At 40.4% G+C, this 25387-nt stretch overlaps 1 protein-coding gene across 4 annotated transcripts in view; it reads right to left on the bottom strand.

The window, feature by feature from the left end:
- BSN (bassoon presynaptic cytomatrix protein) overlaps positions 1-25387 on the bottom strand; it is a 343114-nt gene that overhangs the window by 284512 nt on the left and 33215 nt on the right. For all 4 annotated transcript variants that reach the window (XM_063426133.1, XM_063426134.1, XM_063426135.1 and 1 more), the window contains exon 2: positions 24708-25110. In XM_063426133.1, coding sequence (XP_063282203.1) covers positions 24708-25110 — 403 coding nt within the window. The remainder of the gene's footprint in view (positions 1-24707; positions 25111-25387) is intronic.

The following is a 25387-nucleotide window of genomic DNA, read 5'->3' as shown; positions in this document are numbered from 1 at the left end:
CCACTTTGATACTTAATAATTCTTTTTCTCCTGTAGGATAATTCTTTTCGGCAGGAGATAATGATCGTGAGAAGAAGGCGACAGGATGAAGAGGTTCTTGAGGAGTTTTGTGTTGAGAGAGGACAGCTCCAATTGCAATTTCCGAAGCATCCGTTTCAAGGACATAAAGATATGAAGGATTTGGAAGTTGAAGAATAGGAGCTGTTGTAAACTTTCTCTTTAATTCAGTGAAGGCAGTTTGAGCCTTCTCGTTCCAATTGAAGGGATGTTTTTTACTGTTAAGTTGATTGAGTGGGTGAGCTATCTCAGAGTAGTTTTTAATAAATTTTCTGTAGAAGTTGGCGAACCCTAGAAATCGCTGTAATTCTTTTACTGTAGAGGGGACAGGCCAGTTGATGATACAATCGACTTTTGAATCATCCATAGGGGCACCAGGTATGAGGTCTATAGGACAATCGTAGGAACGATGAGGTAGGAGCGTTTCAGCTTCTTTTTTACTGAATACGTCTGAAAAGTCTGAATAACAAGAAGGTATTGTTGGTTCTTTGGAGATTTGAAGAATAGGAATTTGCTGTAAACATGTTTCTTTACAATAATGTGAGTTAAAGGTGATAGAGAAAGGAGACCATGAAATTTGAGGGTTGTGGTTCCTTAACCAATTGATCCCTATTATAACGGGATAGAGAGGTGATGGAATAACATCAAATACTAGAAATTCAGTATGAATATGATTGGTGGTTACCTTTAGAGGGATGGTTTCATGAAGAATCGGTCCCGAGGAGATAAAGGAGCCGTCAATCACTTTAATAGGAACAGAAATGGCTTTTTGAACACAAGGAATTTTATTCTTTGTTACAAAGGTTGAATCGATGAATACTCCATGTGCACCAGAATCGATGAGAGCTTCAGTCACAATTCTCACCTTATCCCACTGTATTACAAGGGATATAGGTGTGAACGGAGTGGTCAGTGTTGAGGGGAGTGCACTGAAGATCGCAGAGGTATAGGCTTGTCTACCGGCCCTTGTCCGTTTTAATAAGGGACAATCAGAAACCAGATGATCTTGAGAGGCACAATACATGCATAGGTTTAATTGACGTCTTCGGTTCTTCTCTGCAGGAGTGAGAGGACTTCTTATTACCCCTATTTCCATAGGTTCACTTGGTAAGGAAGTCTTTTCTGGAGCTTTTGAGGGAGTAAAAGGTCTTCGGTCTTTAGAATGAAAAAGGGCTTTTTCTGCCTTTCTTTCTCTTAATCTTCTGTCAATGCTGATTGATAAGTGAATTAGAGCGTTCAAAGTAGTAGGGAGTTCTGTTCTAGACAGTTCATCTTTTACAGCTTCAGATAAACCAATTCGAAATTGGTTGCGCAAAGTGATGTCGTTCCATTGCGTTTCTACAGCCCATCTTTTAAATTCAGCAATGTAATCTTCAACGGGTCTATTTCTTTGTTGTAGAGTTCTGATTGTTAAATCAGCTGTAGCTTGTTTGTTAGGATCTTCATAGAGAAGAGACATGGCTTCAAAAAATTCATCCAGTGAGTCTAAGATGGGGTCGTCGTTTTCCAGAAAGGAATGGGCCCATGACATAGGTTCACCTTGTAGAAAGGAAATAACCGAACACACTTTAGTTCTTTCTGTAGGATAAGATCTGGGCTTCAAAGCAATTAATAATTTGCAGGTGTTGAGGAACTCCCTGTATTTTGAACGATCTCCAGAGAACTTTTCTGGGTTACATACAGCAGGATCACTAGCCGAGTGCAGAATAGTATGAGGAGTATGAGAAAGGTGAAGGGAACTTGAAGTCTTCCAGTCCGGTCCGGTAACAGAGGGCTTTCACAACGATGTTGCAGCCGGTTCGTGAGTACGGAACGTAGTTCAATAATCCAGCGTCGATCAGCTGGTGCGGTCAGATTAAATAGGGAGACCGTGTCATAAAGAGGTGTGGCTAAGCTCCGTGGAACCAGGAAGTAAGAGGATATCATAATTAAGGCATGACACTAGCCTTGTATCCTGGCTGAGGCTGATGGGAGTGAGCATGGAACTTCCTCCCAGCTGACAGGTACTGCAGGGGTCCGGTCAGGCTCTTAAAGGGCCAGGCACCCGACCGGCCCCTGCTCAGAAATAACATTCTTTGGGTGTCAAATATAAAGCACATATAAAGTAACTCTCCCAAACATCTGTATTATTACAGCTCAATTCTTATACCATACACATATCACATGCTGATTGTGGATTATAGTATTGTAGACGTATGGGTGCTAGTATAAATTAATTTCCTATAAAGTGACAAAACATGTTTATGCAATGTACTGCTTGACACAAGTCAATCTCTGCCTAAGGAGTTGCATAATTTCTGTGTCAATATTGATGTGACTCATTAACTCATTCTCATTATCTAACTCTCGTTCTCATTAGTGACGTAAATGCAGCATTTAGCCATTCATGTACCTTCTGGCACATGGGGATGAAGCGCACCAATCATCTTAAGAACTGGCCTATTTAAACAACTCCTCTGCCATTAGCTAGGTGCCCTGTTCTGGTTCTTGGAGACCAAATAGTACATTGACCTGCAATTGTGCTCATTTGGTTTTGACTTTGGTTTGTGTATTGTTTTATCCTGATCACTTTGCACTTGATCTTTTGGCTTGGCCTACTGTTATCCTGTCTCATACCCTTGACTTTGGCTTGTTTTCTGACCATTCTCTACATTAAACCTGGCATTCTAACGACCAGTAATGCAAGTTATCTTTGCTGTATGTTTGTTTCCTTGGGGATTGCATGTTAGAATCCTCTGCTACTGTGACAAAGGGGTAGAAAAATACTATATTCCTCAAAAGCTTGCATTTCTCTGTTCATCTCTGTCTTTGAGGTTGTACCTGAGGGAATACATAACAGCTACAGGATTGTGGGGCCTTTTAATGTTACCATGCCAACATCAACAAACCTACTCCTCACACACTACCTGCTTGTTTTGTGCTATTTTCAATAGGGAATTTATGTATCTCCTTGTATTTGGCTGCAACTTCCAATTGCTGATTCACTCCCACTCCACTGAAGCACTTAAAGGAAACCTCTAGACACCCAAACAACTTATTTGGAAGTAAGTTATGATGCCAGTAGGTCCGTGGTGCCAGCTTACCTTTAGGGATTAAAATGTTAAACCATCAGGGATTAAACTCTTAAGTGTTGAATCCAGCACCAGTCAGCTCTGTCCCTCTCTTTCCATGTTTGCCCTAGGCTTGAATCAGGAAGCCTTGGATAGGAGTACCAATGATTGGTTGAGAGTGCCAGCTGACCCTCTGAGCCAATTAGAAGCTCCCCATTCACAAAACGGCCTGAGAAACATATGTTTCAGTGGTGCCCCTGTCCAAGGCTAACTGAAGCTTCCGGATTCAAGCCTCAGAAAGAAAAAAAAAAGCAGTAGGGGAAGGGGCAGATCTGACCGGCGCTATTAAACCATTCGTTAACAATTGAACATCTATGGGTAAAGCTGGTGCCAGGGACTTCACTTTAAGTGTTCCTCTAGATCAGCTTTATAGTAAGCACAAGTAGACCTGCATGTGGACCACAAGCATGTGGAGTCTTTTAAAAGGTGCATGTAGCTTTGATCCCTCTGGTTCACAAAAGCAATTTCACAGTTCACGTGATTTTAGATCATCAGCGTGCTCCAACACTTTTCGACTTATTTCGTCATATTTGGAAAGAAACAAAGTGCCTCTTGGGTTTTTTTTTTTTACAATCTGTTTATAGCTCCTAAAAAAGGGTTCCTTCCATCTTATCTTGAACTTCATAATTTTTAAACAGATATTTCAAAATGAGATCCTTTTTCTCAGTGCTTCGTTACATTTAGGAAGAACAGTATATAACAGCATTGGACCTGAAAGATCCATATTTTTAAATTTGAATAGTTTGTATCCATTCAGATTAAAGCAATTTGTTTTCCTGAGTCAGCATTACTAGTTTATGACACCAGTTTCTGACTGTTCTGCTCTGTTACAATTCTGTTCAATTTAGCATCTAGATTTCAGATATTTACAAAAGGTGTTTAACGGCTCTTGCTTGCACTTGGGGTACTTGTGTAGGTTTCTATCTTGACATTGTTTTATTCAGTCATAGTTTTTATAACCTGATTCTTCATCACATAGTGTCTGTTCCTACTTCATGACCATGCAGGTTTTCTAGTTCTGAGTCGCAGGGTTGCCTCTCGGGAGTCAATCAATGGTAGGTGAACTTTCTAAGTCACCGACAGTTAAGAAGTGGGTTCTAAGTCTATAGGTGAATACTCTAAAAGTGACCAAATATTATAGATTGGATATGAAGGTAATAGCATTGTTGTGCTATTTGGAACAGTATGAATTTTAATATTCAGAAAACAATATGGATGCTGGTAGACTTGCATGGACATTATGTAACACTGTTTTAGCTTCACGAAACAAAAGGTCCAACTAGCCTTTTGTTTAAGAACCCTGAGAACACATACATACATACATACATACATAAAAAAAAAATCACACACACTAATATTTAGTATAGGTGAATGTATTTATCAGTTATTCGTACAGGTTGGATGAATAAATTATATAGACATATTGTATAATGATAAATATCACCAAATCTGTCTTTGGTTAAAGAATATACATAACCAAAGACATATTTAACCCCTTAAGGACCAATCTTCTGGAATAAAAGGGAATCATGACATATCACACATGTCATGTGTCCTTAAGGGGTTAAAATAATTTTGAATATCACCAGTATAGATGAATTAAAGGTCAAATAATTTATTCAGCCAGGTCATCAATGATCCAATTAAGGTCTTCAAACCTAGGGAAATAGTGACATCTACTGATGAAAGTCCATAAGGGCCACATTAATAATTAAATATTAAGACACGCCCATAACCAATCAAAAGCCAGATTTTATTCCCAGGTACTGCCCATTTACAAACAAGGGGCAGGAACTGATAGTGGTTAAATAGGGAGAAAAATAAGTGTGTCTGTGCGTGCATCTGTGTGTCTGTGTGTCACTCAAACACAAATACTTCACACAAATGTAAATGTATAAGTGAACATTACATTTAACCCCTTAAGGACCAAACTTCTGGAATGAAAGGGAATCATGACATGTCACACGTCATGTGTCCTTAAGGGGTTAAACACACCCCTACAATTAAACACAGTCATTACATACAACCACACCCTGTACTAGAACACTAAAACTATGTACAAGCACCCCTTCAAACATTAACACTATAGCGCCAGTAAATGCCATAGCGCTGTACAGATCTACAACCTAGAAATTTTGACTTGGGGTGCCTTTAAAAAATATTCCAATATTAAGGGCACCTTGGACCTAAAAAGTTTGGGACCTACTGATCTAACCTATATGATAAGCTATCATATTTAGTATGTGCTAGTACAAAAAAGGGAAGCATATTGTAACATAGAAAGGCATTTGGAAAACAGGGGAGAAAAATTTGAAATAATTTAAATAAGAATGGAACACTGGTAAAAACAAGAGAATATAAAAGAAGAGAGAATGTAATGGTAAGAAAGAGAAAACCTATGGCAAAGAAGCAGAGATTGCATATAAGACAGTAGGGGAACAGTGTAAAAGAAAAAGAATGAAAAACAGGTCGGAAAACCAAGGAAATAAATGGGATGGGGAGCAACAGCATTGGTGCTGAGTGACTGAGAGACATAGTGATAATGACCAACAGATGGACTAATAGGAGTGATTGTGAAAGTATGAGAGGTTGAGCAAGCTGATTGTATAAAAAAATTAACTATGACCTGAATGAGGTAAGGATTAGAGAGTTGGGGAATAAGACTACAAGAGTTGGCATATGCTGTCGCTAAATATTTATGTGGTTATGTGTGCCTTACATTTATATTTCACTATTTGTGTGTTTTTATTTTTATTTTCCAACCCGGTTTCATGTTAAAAAGGATTTTTAAGGTAAGGGTAGTCCTGGCTCAACCTCCCTTTTTAATCAAAACATTTTCAGTACTACTTGATATTGTCACTGGTAGTATCACAGCTTGAATTGTTATTCGTTTTAATTATTGTCTTTGAAATAGCAATTTAACATTGCTAAACGTTTGTAGAAAATGTTTTATTAAAACAAAAGTTTAAAAGAAAAAAAAAAAAATTGCAACGCTTCCATCTTCAAGACAACAACTTTGTTCTATTATTATACATTGCTGTTTAGAATGATGTGAACCTGCCGCAAATGTTTTTTTTTTTTTTTTGTGATAGATCCATCTGTTTGTATTATGAATCTGGCAGAATATGTTGCCAGTTTTAATCGGCATTCAATCTGAAATGCAACCTATAAATAATATTTTATATAATCATTGTATACGTACACATGACCACATGTAAAGTAGGCTAAGCTTCTGTTTAACATTTCATTATTTTCTGAGTAATAAAGAGAATATGCAGTAGCATTCATACCTGAAACTAAATGGTTTATATAAAGGGGACTAAATGTTCACTGCACACTTAATAAAATAAATGTATTGATTGTAAAGCAACTTGGGAGTTTTCTTTTTCTGTCTTCATGTATAAAGAACACATTAAGGGATTTATAACACATCACGGTTTTATTAAAACAAGATGGATACAGCTGAGGAATATGCAGTGACGATATTTCAGTCCCCTGCAGGGTCTTTTCAAAGACAGAAAGGAGTACAGAAACATTAATTCTGTATTTCTTGCTCTAGTAAGTTGCTTTAGTAAAAGACCCACAAATTTTCTCCATTGTATTTTGATATTTTCTGGCCAAATATGCACTATGGTATACATGTGAAATGCATATTTATAAATATAGTTTTGTGTGTTTCTGTTTGTGTATGTGTATCATTGTATATTAGTGAATACACTACTCTGGATACTCTGCTGTGTGGATATTTTACAAGATCACAACCAAAGGGCCTGTCCACATTTCAACCACATTGGTCTGTGCCAAAGCTTGAGAAGGACTCCATTTGGGCCCTTTTAGGTTTGAGTTGATAAAGTATCCAGCACAGTATCCAGAGTAACGGAGCATTTATTCACTACTTTTGTGCTAAAGAGGTTTTGAGGTTTTGAGGTGTAAACTTCTGCCAGCCAGAGGAGTGCCTGTCTGCTTACTTCGTAAACTATTTGTATAACATCTTGAAATACAGAAAATTACTGCATTGCTATTTTAGTCTACATTTTGGAAGACCGTTATCAACGCACTACAACTCAGTGTCTAGTGATTAGATGTCACGTATTCATCCGCTTATAAAAATGTGGTTAATGACATGTACTGTCCACACAGGAAAAGTTGTGCCGAGCAGCAACCTAATCCACAGAAGGGTTAATGCTGAGCAGCAATTATGCAAATGAAACCTGGTAACTGAATTTGGGGTTAAAGGCCGGTTACAGCCTATCCGATTTAGAGGAGGGGTATTTAGGCCCAGTTCTCATCCTGCTCAGTGCCCTGTCGTGGTTTCCCTTGTGGTTGTCCGAGAGCGCATTCCTGTTTATAGTTTTCTACCTGGTTTTTGACTTTGGCTTTGTTTATTGACTTCTCTGTATTCTGGTATCCTGACTCCTGGCTTTCCTCATTGCTGTGTCCCTTTCTGTGTTCCCTGACCTCGGCTAGTATTTTGACTATTCTATGTACGTTAAATCCGGCCATTCTAAGGACCGGTAATACGTTACTTATTTGTCATCCGTGCTATACAGTTCTACGTGCTGGATCAAACAGTAATCCTGACATTAGACCCCAGAATGATGCTAGAGGAATCATTTTAGAAGGCCTGTATATTCTCTTTCCACATAAGCTATGTTTTAGTTAATACTTGTATGCACTTTACGAACATTGTGATCCTTCCTTCAGTATAAAGTATGTTGCAATCAAACATAAAGTACATATTGCTGATTGAAATGTTCGTCACCAGCAATAACTATTACACCGTATTTGGAAATGACAGCAAAGCATAGAAAGGCATGTCATGCAATCAGCCCCCTTGTTGCAATAATCAGAGCTTTCATGTAGATCAACCATCAAGCAATGACTAATGTTGGTACTTTAAAGTTCTCCCTGTGGTGTTGCTGATATGGACTGACGTGTGTAGAATAAAGGGCTATGACTCAATCAGCTTGAAGCACTGACAAAACAAAATATAGGTGGGCGTGATTTAGCAATGTTTTACGTAAATTCAAATTACTTTCTTAAAATGTCTTCAGGCTTGGTCATGGATTTTTTTTTTTTTTTTTTTTTTACATATTTATCATAAAAAAATGAAACATGAAATATTGCAAATTTAGTCAATATGGAAGGATGGATAACACTGTCTTTAAGACCTCAAGAAGAACATGAAAACTAGCAAAATCTAAATGTACCCTTCCTGGCAGAATACTTTGATATTTTATTATTACTATTATTAAGTAAAATATGACTACTGATAAAATGTTATGATGAGTCATGATGATCCCAACAGCAAACATCTCCTGAAACAATTAACCCTTTACTCTAAACCTATTCCCTAAGATAGGGTACTCAAAATCTCCCTTCTTATTCAAATAAATTGGGTATACCTTTCCAGATGTATTGCAGAGTTCTGGAGCCACCTACCCAATGCAGACAGGTTCAGCAGTGATCACAGTCTCTCACTGTGTTCTGTTTGATTTCTACCTATGATATGTACATTTATTTGACTGTGTCAATTGTATCATTGTATGTATTATAATACAAGTTGTAATAATATTGTAGTGGAAACTCAATAAGAATTATTTAGCTAAAAAGTATATACTATAGTATATAATAAGTATGCACTAGATTGGCTCTGGCCATGATCTTAATTAACATTTCAGTGTTATTAAGACCTGTTGTGATTTCTGCCATGTCTCATCCCCATTTCATTACAGAATGTCTTCTTCAAAGCTATGTGATCTGTTAGCTACCTTATAAGTACTTTTTTTTTTCTTGAAGCCATTTTAAAAATGATTAGTTTGTTGAAAATACTTTCTTATTTTATACTCACATCTCCATGAGATTATTCAGGTTGTTTCTAAAGTAGGAGCACTGTCGTGGAAAGGAAATGTAATTGAAATCAAGTATCATGCTGTTTTGCCCCGCTTGAATAAGGTCACAAATGAAAAGCATTGTGTTAGTTGGGATTGCCATATACTGCCTGAATGGTTAGGAGATCATGCTCGTTTAACTTTCTCTTTACAGAAGTATTGTATTTCGCTTGCACTATGACTAAAGCAGGACAAACAAAACTTCTCAGATACTGATCAGGGGAGGAGGTCATGAAGGCATTAAAATATAGACAGACAGATCTCCAAGATACAATATAGCCATTAATGAGTGCTAAATTTATCACAAGTAATGCAATGATTAACGAGGGAGATTTTAAGCAGTAATATTATAGACATGAATGTGTTTCTACTCCAAATTTGAGTTATAGAGATATCTTAGGACATAAAGCGTTTGAAGACACTGTGAACGCTGTTTCAATCTATATATTCATGGTGGCATTTATAGTCAAATTCATATGTTCTTAAAATTGAAAGCAATGTGAGTCATTCTTTTCAATTGGACATGATTTATGACATCTTGCTATATGGTGTTCATATCAACTTACAGCGAAGATGAGTGACTGTCACTACATGAGCAATTTAATTTTCTACTAGTTCTATTTCACCATGTGGACCAGTAATTAATTGTAATTATATACTTACAGCATTTCACTTTTTTTGTATTAAAAAATAACGACTGGGGGGGCGGGGCCGAACCGCCGAGCGGGACGGTCGCACGCGAGTTTAGCTCCTGCCACACAGCTACAATTATACACCCTAAACATGGCAAACGACCTGAGAATAAACCGCCAGCACGGGCATCCGATGCCATGGAGACACCGGATCCAGGGAGAGGCTGGCTACTGGAGCTACAGTCCCCTGGAGGTGAGACCCTCGACGACCAAGTTGGGGCCCATGCAGGCGGTGAGAGGGGCGGACGGCCGCTGCCCCTCTATCCTGCCTAATGGTGCCGAATTGGTAGCGGAGACCCGGGTGGACTCGGCCCTGTCCCCCCCCTATGGACCGGTGGGGGTTATCCCGGTCCTCACCCAGAGGCTGCGCACCCAGAGCCCACAGACGGGGCCATCCCGCCCGAGCGCCTGACCGCAGCACCCAAGATGGCGGATGCCATGCGCGCCAAAACCGGCAGAGACAACTACTCCAAAGTGATGAAGGGTACAACTAAAAAGACCTCCACAAATGAGTCCAGGGGGCAGATAGAACTCAGGCCCATCATACCGAGCACCGCAGCCCCGCGAGTAATCACCCACCCACCCTCCTCACGAGCTGCATCACGGACAAGCAACTGCGGAGGCCTAGCCGGACCCGTAATGGCTGCTGCACTGGCACACACCGTACACTACTCACCCATGCCAGCGACAGCCGTCCCTGCAACAGAACAGACGGGGCCGACCGCATACCCAACCTGCACGCAACACGCAGCACAGCGGCCCAGAAGAGGATTCCACGAGGCTCCCCAGCACACATATGCATCACTCAGCCTCCAAACGCCCTCCTTAACTCACCTCCGGACGTCCAGAGGAGGCACACTTGGATAGCTGGGGAGACAGCCCATGAGTCACCTACACGAAACACGGAGACACCTCCTGGAGCGGCATTGCCCGACCACCGACGGACACTCGCACCCGACCACACGACACTGCAGATCAGGCATCGGGTAAGCACAGACCCGCGACCATGCTCGGAAGCATAAAGTATAAACCAACCCAAAAACTTTGGACCAGCTAGGGTGATGTACCTCTGTTGTACCACTATTCGCAGACTGTCATTGCTCACGTGTTTCTATCTTAAACTCACTAGTGTGATCTACTGTTTAGCATCTATATAGGCCTTACTAGTGTCTGTACCCATACTCAGAGTGACATGTAATCTAATATAGGACAACTGTATGACCATTTAGACCAGATGCCACTGTATATCATGCATGTCCCTCTCTCAAGCTTAGACAAGCATAGCGGACCATAACCAAACCAACTACTGAGCTTATGCTCCAAGCCTGTAACCATCCATACTGCAACCTGAATCTATGTCAATGTTAATCATAATACCATATTACTATTATGGCAGCATAACTAAAGTTCCTATCCCTGCACTGTTAAGCGTAGATTATCTCACCTTGTCCTAACGACTCCATTGCGTAGCCAAGCTTGTTATTGTTATAACTGTATAAAAATGTGCAACCCATCACGCCACTGTATAACTTGAATACATCTATGAACACGCTGCTGTGGCGTATGTCAATGCTATGAAACAACATGCACAACAAAAATAAAGAATTTATAAAAAAAAAAAATAAATAACGACTGTATGCTACAATGGTAAAACATGCGCAATAGCAAAATCTACAGATTTTGCTTATCAAAGTCATGACAATATGGGGGAGAATTACAATCTAGCATCCTTAACCACTGATAGCAGTTTTCTTGCCTAGTTATGCGATTTTCTTTTGTTATATTGATGTTGCAAATGGTCTGCCAAAACACTCAATCAAATAAGCCCTGTACCACGGTATGGGGGTCCGAGGCAAAGTGTAACATGAGCACATGTTTAAATACTGCACTAGTACTACATTGAGTGATGACTTACAGGAACATTGAGTCCATACAACAAAGTCCCCCCCCCCCCCCCCCACTCCCCATGAACAGGTTTCATGGTGTTTTGGAAAGTTATAGGGTCAAACATGGAGATTCCCATTTCAATTTTTACACATTGAAATTTACCATATTGGTTTGATGGACCTATATAGTCTTTGACACTGTATTGCAGTCCAGGAATGAAAATTACCCCCATTATGGCATACCATTTGTGACAGTATATTCAAAATGGTGTAAGTCTTTAAGTGGCCATTTAGTTACAAACCCTGGCCAAAGTTAGTGTTCATATTTGTTTTTTGCCTTTTCCACACAGAAACTGCAATTTCACTGATGATATTAACGTCATATATTTTACTGTTTTAAAACACTCATATTTGTTTTCACTGATGACTCACGTGCACAAAAGTATACCAAATGTATAGATTTTATTGGATTTTGGAAAGTTACAGGGTAAAATATAGGGGTTTTAAATTAAATTCTCTGGAATTTCTGCCTGGATTATTAGACAGGTCCCTCAATATATAGTTAATAAAAGAATATAATTATATACATAAAAATAAATAGAATGAAATATATCACTATCAAAATACACTTAGAATGGAATTCTATATATATACAAATATGTTATTTATATATAATGAGATTATATTATTAATCAACCCAGGGAGTCCGCCTGCAGTCAACCAACCAATACGAGTCATATGACTGCGGTATTACTGTGAACACATGACTCAGATAGGCTGAACTGGCTGCAGGGGGACTGCCTAGGTTGCCATGACATCTCGGAGGGGTTAAAGACTATTATCTTAGTCTGCCACTAGTATTGATAACATTGGGTATTTTACAAGCCTAGCATAAGAACATAAAGAATAATTGTACACTAAACAAATAACGTTAACCAGTCAGACATTTCCCCATCCTTTACTGACAAATACTGTATCTTATTATAATTTATAGGTTCATTCTTTGTGACAAATAAAGAGTATATTTTCTAGACCACAGTATGCTGTTTCCATTTCCTTTCTATTGGATGTAAACCCATTAAATGGCTACAACTCTCATGCATCTGAAGCAAACATGTTACATAAGTAGGCGTGAAGCGAACATTATGCTAATTTGCTCATTGGTATGTATGCAGCAATTCCACTGTCGAGCAGCTTGAATTCCTCACAAACACACGATAACCGTTATCATAAGCAACAGACTACAAAGAAGTTAATTTTGCTTTCATACATCGTACAGTTCTCAGCCTATATATAGCACATACAGTATCAACCGCTGTAATGTATGACTAAATCTGGTTTCTCTTTGTTATTTCTGGTTATTATAGATTAATAAAGGGTATTGCAGGTAGAGGCAAGAAGTAGAATTAGGATAAATGGAGAGAATGAGTAGTTTGAAGATTAAAAATGACAAATGTTTGATTTTGGGTAAGTCATACTAAAATGGCTGCCTGGTGAGTTTCTGTATGAAAACCTGCCATATGCCTACACCCTGAATGTGCTGCCATGGACTACTATATAGAGCAATATAGTCTACCCACCTGCCTTTTAGAGCAAGTAGTCCCTTTTATTGGTTTCTGGGATAAAGTTTTAGCAGACAGGCCACTTTCCTGTTTTGTAAAGTATGCACAGTCATTACAACACTCTCTTTATCACATTGTCTATGCCTGCATTGACTCCAGGCACCATAACTACTTCAATAATTTGAAATGTTTACAGTGTCTACAGTGTTTCTTTAATAATACAAATGTTAACATGTACACATGCTAGACAATAGTTGTCAATTATTGAACATATGCATATTTGGTTTATAACTTTGAATTAAGTGGTAGGGAGATAATGTTTTCATTTTACATTGTTTCCTTCTGGATTAAAATTAATTGTTTTAAAGACAATGCCTAAACATATTATACTCCCCCTAAGGGAACTTTTCTATGGATGTCACATGCTGATTGCTGCCTGCCCTGACATTTTGGAATGTCTACCATCACTAAACCAGTGCTTAGTCTCCAGATCTACAGCTTATCTACCAATTCTGAACATGTGCTGCCTGTCTAACTTTGGCTTAGCCAGATACCTTCTCTTCAGCGATGTAAAGATCATTTTCCATTCTGTAGCAGTAACCTGTTGTTTTTTCCACGCTTACGTGCAACAATTTCATGGTTGGGGAAAGTACATATTAAAAAGTACAGCATAAGGGTACAACAGGTAAAGATCACCTTTCTGCAATGACTACATCGATCCACCTCATTGTGGATTCCAGCAAACTTAAAGGGACACTATAGTCATCTGAACAACTTCAGCTTAATGAGGTTGTTCAGGTGAGAACTATAGCTAGGAACACCTCCAGTTGCAGTCACTCAGAATGAACCAGAGAGACTTCTGAGTTGATGGAGGCATAATATGATCTGCTGTGCACGAGCATCCTGTGATTCAGTATCTCCTCCCACTGCATGCAGACACTGAACTTTCCTCATAGAGATTCATTGATTTAGTTCATCTCTATGAGGAGATGCTGATTGGCCAGGGCTGTGTTTGAATCATGCTGGCTCTGCCCCTGATCTGCCTCATTGTCAGTCTCAGCCAATCCTATGGGGAAGTACTGTGATTGGATCAGGCTATCACATGTCAGCAGACTGCTTGTTTTTCCTGAGTAACAGCATGCAGATTTACAGCTTCTGGCTTGAATACAGTAAGATTTTTACTATATTTATAGAGGCATGAGGGGCCCAGGGGGGCTAGATGGTCGTGTTAACACTATAGGGTCCGGAATACATGTAGTTGCACTTGCACTGGTGACTATAGTGTCCCTTTAATATAAATACATAAATAGCTTGTAATCTCTTTATTTACAGTAAAACCGTTCAGAACCCACATCAAGCATAACTTGCAGCCAATATTGCCAAGTAGCACCTGCACCATTAATATATTTGTTTTCAAAAAGAGAACAATCACATTTTAGTTTCATGCTTTATAATCCTCAAGATAGCGCCTTACTGCAGAAGAATATAACCAAAAATGCAAGGCATTAACAGTTAATGCGGCAATTCTATTTCTCACGCAGTAGTTTTATTCTTTGTCAGACACCATTTCACTGCATCCTACTAGCAAAATGTTAATGATGCATGGGAGGTGAACAGTAGAACTGCAGAGAAGCTAGTCTTTTGGAAAATACACTCAGCAAGCACAATTGGCATTTCTTATTCATTTGGACCATTTAACTCTGGCTTTAAGAAAAGTCTCAGAAAAAAAAGACACACAGGAATTAGATAAAGGTGTTAAAAAGCAATTTATTTTGGTCATCTTTTTTGTTTTATTCAATCTTCTGTGGCCCCTATTATACAATAGAAGGAAAAGTTGGTAGGTTTAAATCAGAGACCTATTCAGGGAATAGCACGATTATTAAGCAGAACTAATTTGAGTCCACATAGAATGATAAGTAAATGGCAGAGGACATAACCAAGGAAATATATACATAGGAAAATAATCAAGATATATGATTTAAGAAATATAGCTTAAAGGAAACTTGCTCTGAAAACAACATTTCGTATTAACATTTTTTTATTTTGTTTTTGCTATAAAGCAGTGAGGAGTGCTGAATAAAAATGTATTAGATGTTACGGCAACAGATGCATCCAAAAATAATGATCTTTCTGCTAAACAATATTTTTTTTCAGTGTGAATAAAAAACAATCAAGGAATAGTGGGCTCTGTTTGTAGCACTGATTTTCAATTTAAATTCACAGTCATAATGCATAGTCAAGATTTTAGAGACAAAGAACGCTATGGTACTGACGTCCACATAGCAGATTTCATTGCAAATTATAATAGTGCAAGAGTGTCTTAACATTTTTTTATGAATAATTTCACCCATTATAAAATGAATACGGAAGACCTATATTTTGTGAACATGTGTACTCATTATATTACATAATACGATGCATACAACCCAACAATGAGGTCCAGAGAAGCAGGAGGGAGGATCAGTTATGCAATCGGGTCACTTCTTCTGACAAAATTGGCAAGTCAGCCAGGCGTGAATGCACACCAGGCTGCAAGTCAGTCAAGTAGCCCAGCCCAGTGAGGGCAGGACATGCAGGGAGCACTGTTTCAATGCTCTCCGGGGAGTCCTAGAGCCATGAATGGAGCTCAAGTACATCTAATGATGCACTAACACTACGCCTTTTAGGGACTGTTCCCCGGTTTCACCAAAAGCAGAACACCATGGTACAAAGTCAGGACAGGATTCAGAAATCTGAACTGTGCCCATGAAATTGGTATGGTTGGGAGGCATGTGATGTTATTCATCTACCTGCATGTATATTCATTAATATGTGAATTTCACATTTTAGGAAAAAAAATAGCAGTTAATTAAGGTTTCAGTTCAGTTATTTTGGCCTAAAATTTGAAAATATTTTCTCTTTTTTTTTCACACTTTAGCCAAAAATTACTAGTGTAGATTATCAAACGGCCATTACTCGAAGGTACTCCCCCAATTCTTACCCCAAATTAGTACATTAAAAAGCAATAATTCTGTGAAAAAAACTCGACTTACAAGACATTTATTGTTTCCCATAAGCTAGAAAACATCTTGTTTTGATAAACTAAAACTAAAAAAAAAAAAAATAATGGTACACAAAGGGTTTTATTTCGAAGACATAATTATTCACATAAGTGTGATTGATCAGCATTCTAAGTAAATTTTAAATATTAAGCCAAAATAGCTGAACTGAAAACAGCAGATTTACCATTTTTTTTGCATTTCAGCTATATTGGTTAAAAAAAGAAAAAAAAAAAAGCAGAATTATATAAAAAAAAAAAGCAAGCGTACCAATAAATTAATTTTCATCTGTGAGGTCGCAGACAATGAGAATCATTTACATGTAAAATATTCCTTCCCTCAATAGGAGAGGAAGGTCCAGTCTCAGACGGCCTTAAAATACATTGTCCTTCCCATTTCACCCACTGGATATGTCCAGTTAGCAATTTAGCCACCCAGAACACCATCATGAAAGGAAATCTCAAGAAACCTGGGCCAGAGCAAAACCAGCAAGTACCAGCTCCACATAGAAAAAACATCATCAGGAAGGAACCTTGTGGACTGTGATCACAAAGATATACATGTATTTATTATCAAGTATACATTTTGGTTTTCATATTAATGTGTTATGGTCCACGAGAATCCTTTACTTTTGGGATAAGGTATACCCATGGACCATGGACCATGTACATGCGCTACATGAATAAAGAGTAAGCATAGAAAGGGGTACAGGATCTAGGCAGAAATGACTGCCCATAGAACGTTCCTTCCAAATGAAGCATCAGTAGACTCAAAAACAGTAAAATTTGGCAAAAGTGTGCAAAGGAGGCAGAGAGGTCACTTACAAATCTGCTCCATGAAAGTCTCATAATCAGACACTCAGGAGGTAGCCACCACTCTAGCAGATTGGAATGTAATCAACAAGGATTGAGTCTGCAGGATCCTACATATTACATAAACAAATACCATTGCACACCACAGCTATCAATCTTTATTGGTGCAAAATATTCACACATAATCTACAAAAATAATCTATTAAAAACAGAAATGGAGATCCCCTTGAGAAAGACATAATACCGAAATGTTGGTAATATGGTCTCCATTCTCTATGCATAATAGTGAAGGTTACACGATTTATGTATAGTTACTGCCAATTAGCACATTTTTTGCTATAAGAGAATTTAAATGTATATGTTTAACTATGTCTAGAATTCTGTTTTCAATAGATTATTTAAAATGGTGTGTGAATATTTTTGACCAATACATATTATTTCGATAGTTGTGTGCTATGGTATTTAGGTATAATTGTATAAATGGTGCTGGTTAATTAAGTTACTATTTGTTAACCCCTTAAGGACACAACTTCAGAAATAAAAGGGAATCATGACAGATTATTTCCTTCATGTGTCCTTAAGGAGTTAAGCACTGGATCTTCATGCTGGAGCACCATTCGGGTACAGTCAAGTATTTGCCTACCAGAAAGGCTTCAGGTCCTTGGAAAGAATCCCCTCTTTAATCGTGGGAAGATAATTAAATTTGCCGTATCTTGTGGTAGAAGAAAGCGAAAATATGGATTTCCCAGGTCTGCACAAGTGTATCAATGGCTCTGTCAGGGAAAAGGCTTCAAAAACAGACATTTAAGTGCCATGCTATCAAAAGACAGGGACCTCAGTGCCAGATGTCTAAATGGCACCTGCATTAAAAAGACCAGCTGTAGAGGGAAGAGGCCACCAAGGGTTGATTAAGATCACTGAAGTTGACTCCTCATCGTAGATTATCGCCACAATACAAGGGAGCACAGACAATGAGAAAATAAGTAGATCAATTTGTAATATACATACAGGACCACATGAGAACCAAGGCTGCCTACGGGGGTCCATGGACAGAGAAGCATATATCTAGAAACAATATGGTATCATATTGATCTCTTTGAACTCTACTCTCTCCATGGAAAAAACATCTAGAGGCTGAAGAAATCCGCATGTCATTAGTTTACTCTTGGATCCACCTTGTTGTCCTCTGCCCAGGGCAGAAATCTTGCAAACAACCATCATGACAGCTCAAATTGTCTTCAACTTCTCTTCCATTATACGGTTATAAGCCATGGCAGTGACATTGTCGTCTTGGGGAAAGACACGAGTGACTTCCCACACATTGTGTGGGAACACAATCTAAAGTATGTAAGATAGTCCAAAGCTCTGGGACATTTACTGCAAACCTTACCTCCAAAACAGACCAAATCTCCGGATCCTGACCAGCAACCCCGGACTGCCACCTACCACAAGGCACCAGCATCCATAATCAAAATGGACTAGGTGCCTTGTGAAATAAGCAGTCCTAGGTCAAAAAAGGCTTGGAAACCCAACTGCAAAGAGAGAATCTGACTACCAAGCTCATAAGGATTCTTAAGAAGATAGCTGCTAAATTCGTATTCCATTACTTGAGAAAGGACAGTTGCAGGAGCAATATTAGAAAGGGTACTGCACCTGAAGGCACTACCATGAGAGACCAATAACCTCTATAGTGCCTGGTGCTAACAAAGAGTGTGACTGAGAAAGACAAAGACAGGCAGGAGCAAGCTTGCCAAACAGGAAACCATGAGGAAGATTTTCATGGAGCCTGTATTAAGCCAGAAAGTGACCCTTGCACTGTGCTGTATAGCACTGTGTGAGTGCTGTATAAATCTTGGGTAAGTTGAAGCACCAGCCTTGTTACAGCTATTATTGAGGTTTGTAAATCTGTGAAAATTATGTAGTCCAGAAATGTATAAAACAAGAGGCCCGATGGCGTGGGCCTGGAATACCAGGAGTAAAATATTGATAAGCCATAGCTATGCAAAATGTCTGCGTCAGTATCCATATTAATGGTCCAAAAAGGCAAAGCAGAGAATTCAGCAATATGACCTCAAAGTTTCCATCTGGAAGGTAAGAACTCACAGGAACCTGGTCAGGATTTTGAGTTCCTGAATGGGTCGGAAAGACAATTCCTACCTAGGAACTACAAAGAGGTTGGAGTAGAGGTCTTGACTGGTATCTGAGGCAGGACCAGGGCAAACACTGCAAAATGTTCCATATACATACACAGACATTTGGGGACACTGGGAGACATGGGGACATTGAGACACTAGGGTCACAGACACTGGGAGACTAGGGGACACTGGGAGACATGGGGACACAGACATTTGGGGACACTGGGAGACATAGGGACACTCAGTGTCCCATAGTCTCTCAGTGTCCCATAGTCTCTCAGTGTCCCATAGTCTCTCAGTGTCCCTAGTGTCTGAGAGACTATGGGACACTGAGAGACCTGGAGACACTGTGTCCCTAGCATCTCTGAGTCCCAAAGTGTCTCCCAATGTCCCTATGTCTCTCAGCATCCCCATGTCACCCTGCTGCCTTTCCCCTCATTCCCCGCTTTCCTGAGCTAAGGCTGTCTCTGCGGGCTGGGAGCTGCTGTCTGAACTCTCTGCGCTGTGTAGCTGCTCCCCCGCGGATCAATGAGTAGAGAGACGCAGGGAGGGATATGCTGGAACTTCCTATCCCTGCCTCTCTCCATACACAGTGACCCCACTGGCTGGTGCTGGTATTGCAGAGTAATCTCAGTTTATACTGAGAAAAATATCTACATTGGTATTGCCAGTATTACTGCAATACCGGCATGGCCAGGCAGCCTCAAATACCGTCTATGCTGGTAAAATACCAGTCAGGTGGCAAACCTAAGAATAGTGTGTAAAAAATAAAATAAAATAAAAAATGGGCCTATTCCATGGGCCTGGGCCTGGAGTTGCAGCTCCATCAGCCCCTATGTTAATCTGGCCCTGCCCACCAAAATTGCTTTGGTTGTTGCTTCGCAAGTGCCTCCAAGCCTCAATAGCAAATCAGTAACCAACCTCATGCTGATGATTTTCATTAACAATGAAACAGCTGTCCATGAGTGGTTTACTGGCTTTGCATCTCTTCCTAAGTTGTGTTTCAAAGCTGTTGTATACAGCAAACACAGACTCAAAGTGATCCATGTTTAAAATGGAATTAGGCAAAAATGTCTTTGTTGCACTAATTTGCATATGCCCATCCAGAATCCTTTGTGGTAGTAACATCACTGCAAATTTGTGATTTCTGTGGGAAAAGCAAGTTTTATGGATTGACTGTTATACTTGTATCCTCAACTAAAATTAAATTGAAGAAAAAAATGTAATTTAAAAAGGAGCTCATAACATAATGAAGTCGGGATATAAAGATATGTTGTAAGTAGTGTACTGTAAAATACAACCCCATAAAATTTAGTATTAAATAGATTATAATATAAAATCTAATAACTTATGTAATTGTATTGAGCATTGTCATAAAAACTATTAAATTCACTGTATTGGTGTCAACACTTAAGGCATTTGAATCAGCTGCATTATATTCTATCTTACTGGAAAAATAAAAGGAAAGAAGAACTGTGCGTACCCAGGTTTAATAATATTATGTTTATGTATCACTATAGTAGACAAACGCATTTATGATGTGTGAAAAATAAAATGAAATGTAGCATATATCTCTATCTGCAACTGGATGCCTCCATCTTAGCTAAATGTCAATCACTGTTATAAGCCCTATCTTCTGTACCTGAGGTGTCTGAATAGAAAAAGCATACAATGAGACATAATGCTTCTCTTCATTTCCAATGTTTCCCTGGCTTAGACTTGTCTGAACTGGTTTGTAATGTTATTTTCTTAAATATTAATACAAATTTAACAGAAAATGGTGCATCTCATAAAAAATCGTTTAAGACGAGTTTTTGTTGATTTATGGTGTAAATTCCAGAAAAGTTACATTTAAATTTTAATATTTTAGTTAGGTTTATACTGAAAATCAGGCCTGGACTGGCCATCGAGCACACCGGGCAAATGCCCTGTGGGCCACGGTGGCCATGGGCCGAGGCCGGCAGGGGAGGTCCCAGGATCTCCCCTGCCGGTCTATGCAGGGCCAGCACTATCCGAGCGCCGGCCCCACTGTGTGCCTTTATGGGCCGGTGAGGGAGATCAAAGATCTCCCTCACCGGCCCCCTTGTGATAGACATGTGGCTGGGGAGGGAGAGGACCTGGCGGAGCTCTATCTTGCAGCTCCGCTGGGTTCCTCTCGCGAGATCCGGCGCGTTGCCATGGCAACAACCGGATCTTGCGAGAGTGAACTCTAGCCCGCAGGCTAGAGTTCACTCACCACTGGACCACCAGGGAACACTGCCACCCCGCCTCTCAGTCCCAGGTACCACCGTACCGGCAGGGCCGGTGCCAGGATTTTTGACTACACAGGCGAAGATGCGTTTTGCCGCCCCTCCTCCCCCCCAAAAAATGCGTCTTCACCTGTGTGTCAAGTAACCCCCCCCCCTTTTGAATTTCTTACCCCCTTCAGAGTTTTATATCCCATCATTCGAATATCTTACTCCCTTTTTCTCCTTTATGTGTCTTACACCCGCTTTGTTGTGTTTTATCTCCTCGTGTTTCTCTTACAACCCATTTGTGTATTTTTTACTTACTCCAGCCTCTTTGTCTGTCTCTTTCTTCTCCCCAGCTCCTTTGTGTGTCTCTTTCTCCCCCAGAGTCCCTTTGTACGTCTCTTTCTCCCCACAACCCTTCTGTCTGTCTATGTGTCCTCCCTCAGCCCCTCTGTGTGTCTCTTTGCCCCCCGTGTGCATTCAGCCTCTGTGACTTTCTTTGTGCCCCCCCAGCATTCATGTGTCTTTCAATGTCCCCCTCCCCTATACCTTTCATTGTCCCACCTCCCCTCCTGTGCCTTTAAATGTCCCCCACCTTTTATTGCCTCCCCTGAACCTTTTATTATCCCCATACCCTCCTGTACCTTTTATTGCCCCTCCATTTCCTCCTGTAATTCTTATTGCCCACCTACCCTCCTGTAATTCTTATTGCCCACCTACCCCCCTGTAACTCTTCTTGCCCCTCCCCTCCTGTAACTCTTCTTGCCCCTCCCCTACTGTAACTCTTCTTGTCCCCCCCCTACTGTAACTCTTCTTGTCCCCCCCCACCTGTAACTCTTCTTGTCCCCCCCACCTGTAACTCTTCTTGTCCCCCCCCACCTGTAACTCTTCTTGTCCCCCCCACCTGTAACTCTTCTTGTCCCCCCCTCCTGTAACTCTTCTCTCCCCCTGTAACTTTTATTGTGTGTCCCCCTGTAACTCTTCTCTCCCCCCTGTAACTCTTCTCTCCCCCCCTGTAACTTTTATTTTGCCCCCCCTACTGTAACTCTTCTCTCCCCCCCTGTAACTTTTATTGTGTCCCCCCTCCTGTAACTCTTCTCTCTCCCCCTGTAACTTTTATTGTGTACCCCTCCTGTAACTTTTCTCCCCACCCCTGTTACTTTTATTGTGTCCCCCCTGTAACTTTTCTCCCCACCCCTGTAACTTTTCTCCCCACCCCTGTAACTTTTCTCCCCACCCCTGTTACTTTTATTGTGCCCCCCCTCCTGTAACTTTTCTCCCCACCCTGTAACTTGTATTGTCCTCCACTCCCCTCCTACCTTTCATTGGGCCCCCTTCTCTCTCCATGTAGCGTGGTTGAGCGGGCGGTATGTGGTAGAGGATCCCATTTCCTGTCCCGGTCTGACAGGAAGCAGTTTGTTGCATCTCCTGTCAGACCGGGTAAACCGCCGCCGGCCCGCCCGCTCGGCCACTCTACACGCAATGACCGGCAGGAGAGGAGCACTATGCAGGGTGCTCTCCTCCTGCCGGTCACCCCAGGATTGCGCCCCCCGGGCCGGTGCGCCCTAAGGCGGCCGCTTGTGCCGCCTTATGGTAGCGCCGGCCCTGCGTACCGGACACCCCTGCTTATTTATTTTTATTTTTTACCCCCCAAACACACACACACACAATCCATTCTAACATTCACACACAGCACTCTCACACCCATCACACACAGCACTCACACCCATCACACACAGCACTCACACCCATCACACACAGCACTCTCACACCCATCACACACAGCACTCTCACACCCATCACGCACAGCACTCTCACACCCATCACACACAGCACTCTCACACCCATCACACACAGCACTCTCACACCCATCACACACAGCACCCTTACACACATCATAAGCAGCATCCACACACACACATTACACACAGCACCCCTCAAACACAGCATCCATCACACACACCTACTGCACCCTTCACATACACACAACATCCCTCACAGACACACACAATACTTCCGAACATATTTATATTATATATATATATATATATATATATATATATATTACAGCACCCCTCACACACATACTGCACTCCTAAACACATTACGTTCCAGACACACACTAGATCCCTTACCCAACTCTGGTTTATACACACACACACACACACTAGATCCCTTTATACACTCTAAATCCGTTATATACACACACTCACTAGATCTCCTACACATTCTGGGTCCTTCAAACACACACTAGACTCCTGTATACACACACACACACTGCACCATCTACACACACACACACTACATTCCTAAAATACACACTCTGGATCCCTTATAAACACACTAGATTCATTGTAAACAAACACATACTACACCCCTAAACACACACTCTCTACAACCCCAACAAACACTACATCACCTATATACACACACACACACTATAGCCTGTATTCACACACTTACTACATCCCCTATACACACACATTCTCTACAGCCCCTAGCCACATATGGATTACATTACATCAAAAACACAACACGACTAAAACCGACCTTATTACACAATACCACACCAATCAGCTCACTCTACACACACGCAATCCCACAAGCAGGCTCCAAACACATGCACAATACTCTTTCCTGGCCCTTTTGTTTCCTGGTATCCAGTTATAGAGACACCAGAGACAAGTTGCAAGGAAACACAGTGCAAGCATGTTATTAAATTTGCTTGCACTGTGCAGAACAAATACAGGGCTTTTTGTCTCATGCTAGAGCTCTTTAGCAGAGTTCTGCGCATGGTCTGCCCTCGAAGAGTATTGAACCAACATGCTCACTTTGAGAGGGGGCGTGTTTGTCATTGGTGATGACGAAACACACCCTCTCTGCCCCGCCCCCTTCTTAGTGGGCCGCTGTGAAAAAAAATGCCCGGGCCGAATTTTTCTACAGTCCTGCTGAAAATTATGCTGTATTCACCTTTTTTGAACATATTAAGTCAATACAACATAGATACCAGCAAAAACTTTTTGGAATTGAGTTTTAGAAGGTATTACTGAAATACAAAGAACAAAAATATTTTGGCCTAATACATATCTTATTATAGATTACAGGAGTCACATGAAGAGAGATGCATCCAGTATGAAGATGGAATGCTACTGATCGAAGAGGCTTAAATTAATAATCCGTTTATAGGAATGCAAATGGATCAAAACTCGTATGCCATGTGCCTATAAAGATCACATACTATTATTCCCAAAGCAGCCATACTAGTCAAAGTGAGAAAATTGGAAGTGACTTACCTCTGTCAGATGAGGGTTAGGGTTGAATCCACACTGGTTGCACACTTCATTGCGACACTGTGTGCAGGTGTTAAAGTTTGGCTGGTTAGGAGAAGAGGTAAGGTCTGTCGTGTTGCATATAGGGCAAGCTGTACTGCTGGGTAGAGGAGCTATTTGTGGGACTGAATATGGTGATGTTGGAGTGGTGCCTCTGTCCGGAGATGCTGAAGGAGTTCTTCCAGTTCTTTGACTTCTGCTTTCCACCTGTAGTGTTCTCCTTGGTCCTTCTGATTGTTGGAGGGAAGATGGGGCATGGCTTTTCGTTTCTTTTGTGCTTTCAGTGCTTGAGGCAGTCTGTCTAAAAGACTGCGGTGCTGAACTTTGTCCAGCCAAACGTCCAGAATTCTCCAGTCGTCCAGGGGCACTGTAATTAGAGAATAATGAATGCATATAAGTGTTTTGCATCATAATATTTCATTAAATTTACCATGAAGCTCTTAGAAACTAATGATCAAATCAGCACATCTGTTTATTGCTTATTAAAAAATAAATAAAACTAAATGGACCAGTCTGGTCAAAAAAATTAGTCCTGGCATTGAAATGGCTAAGGAATACATTTACTCCACTTCAAATGTTTATATAGCAATGGTCAGTTTTTGTTAATCCAACATGCCTCTCGGGGCTATCCCTGCCTGCACTGA

This window comes from Pelobates fuscus, chromosome 7, assembly GCF_036172605.1.
Source record: "Pelobates fuscus isolate aPelFus1 chromosome 7, aPelFus1.pri, whole genome shotgun sequence".
NCBI classification, from domain to species: Eukaryota; Metazoa; Chordata; class Amphibia; order Anura; family Pelobatidae; genus Pelobates; species Pelobates fuscus.
Note: the sequence above shows the minus strand (reverse complement) of the source record. Positions and strands in the feature narration are given on the sequence as shown.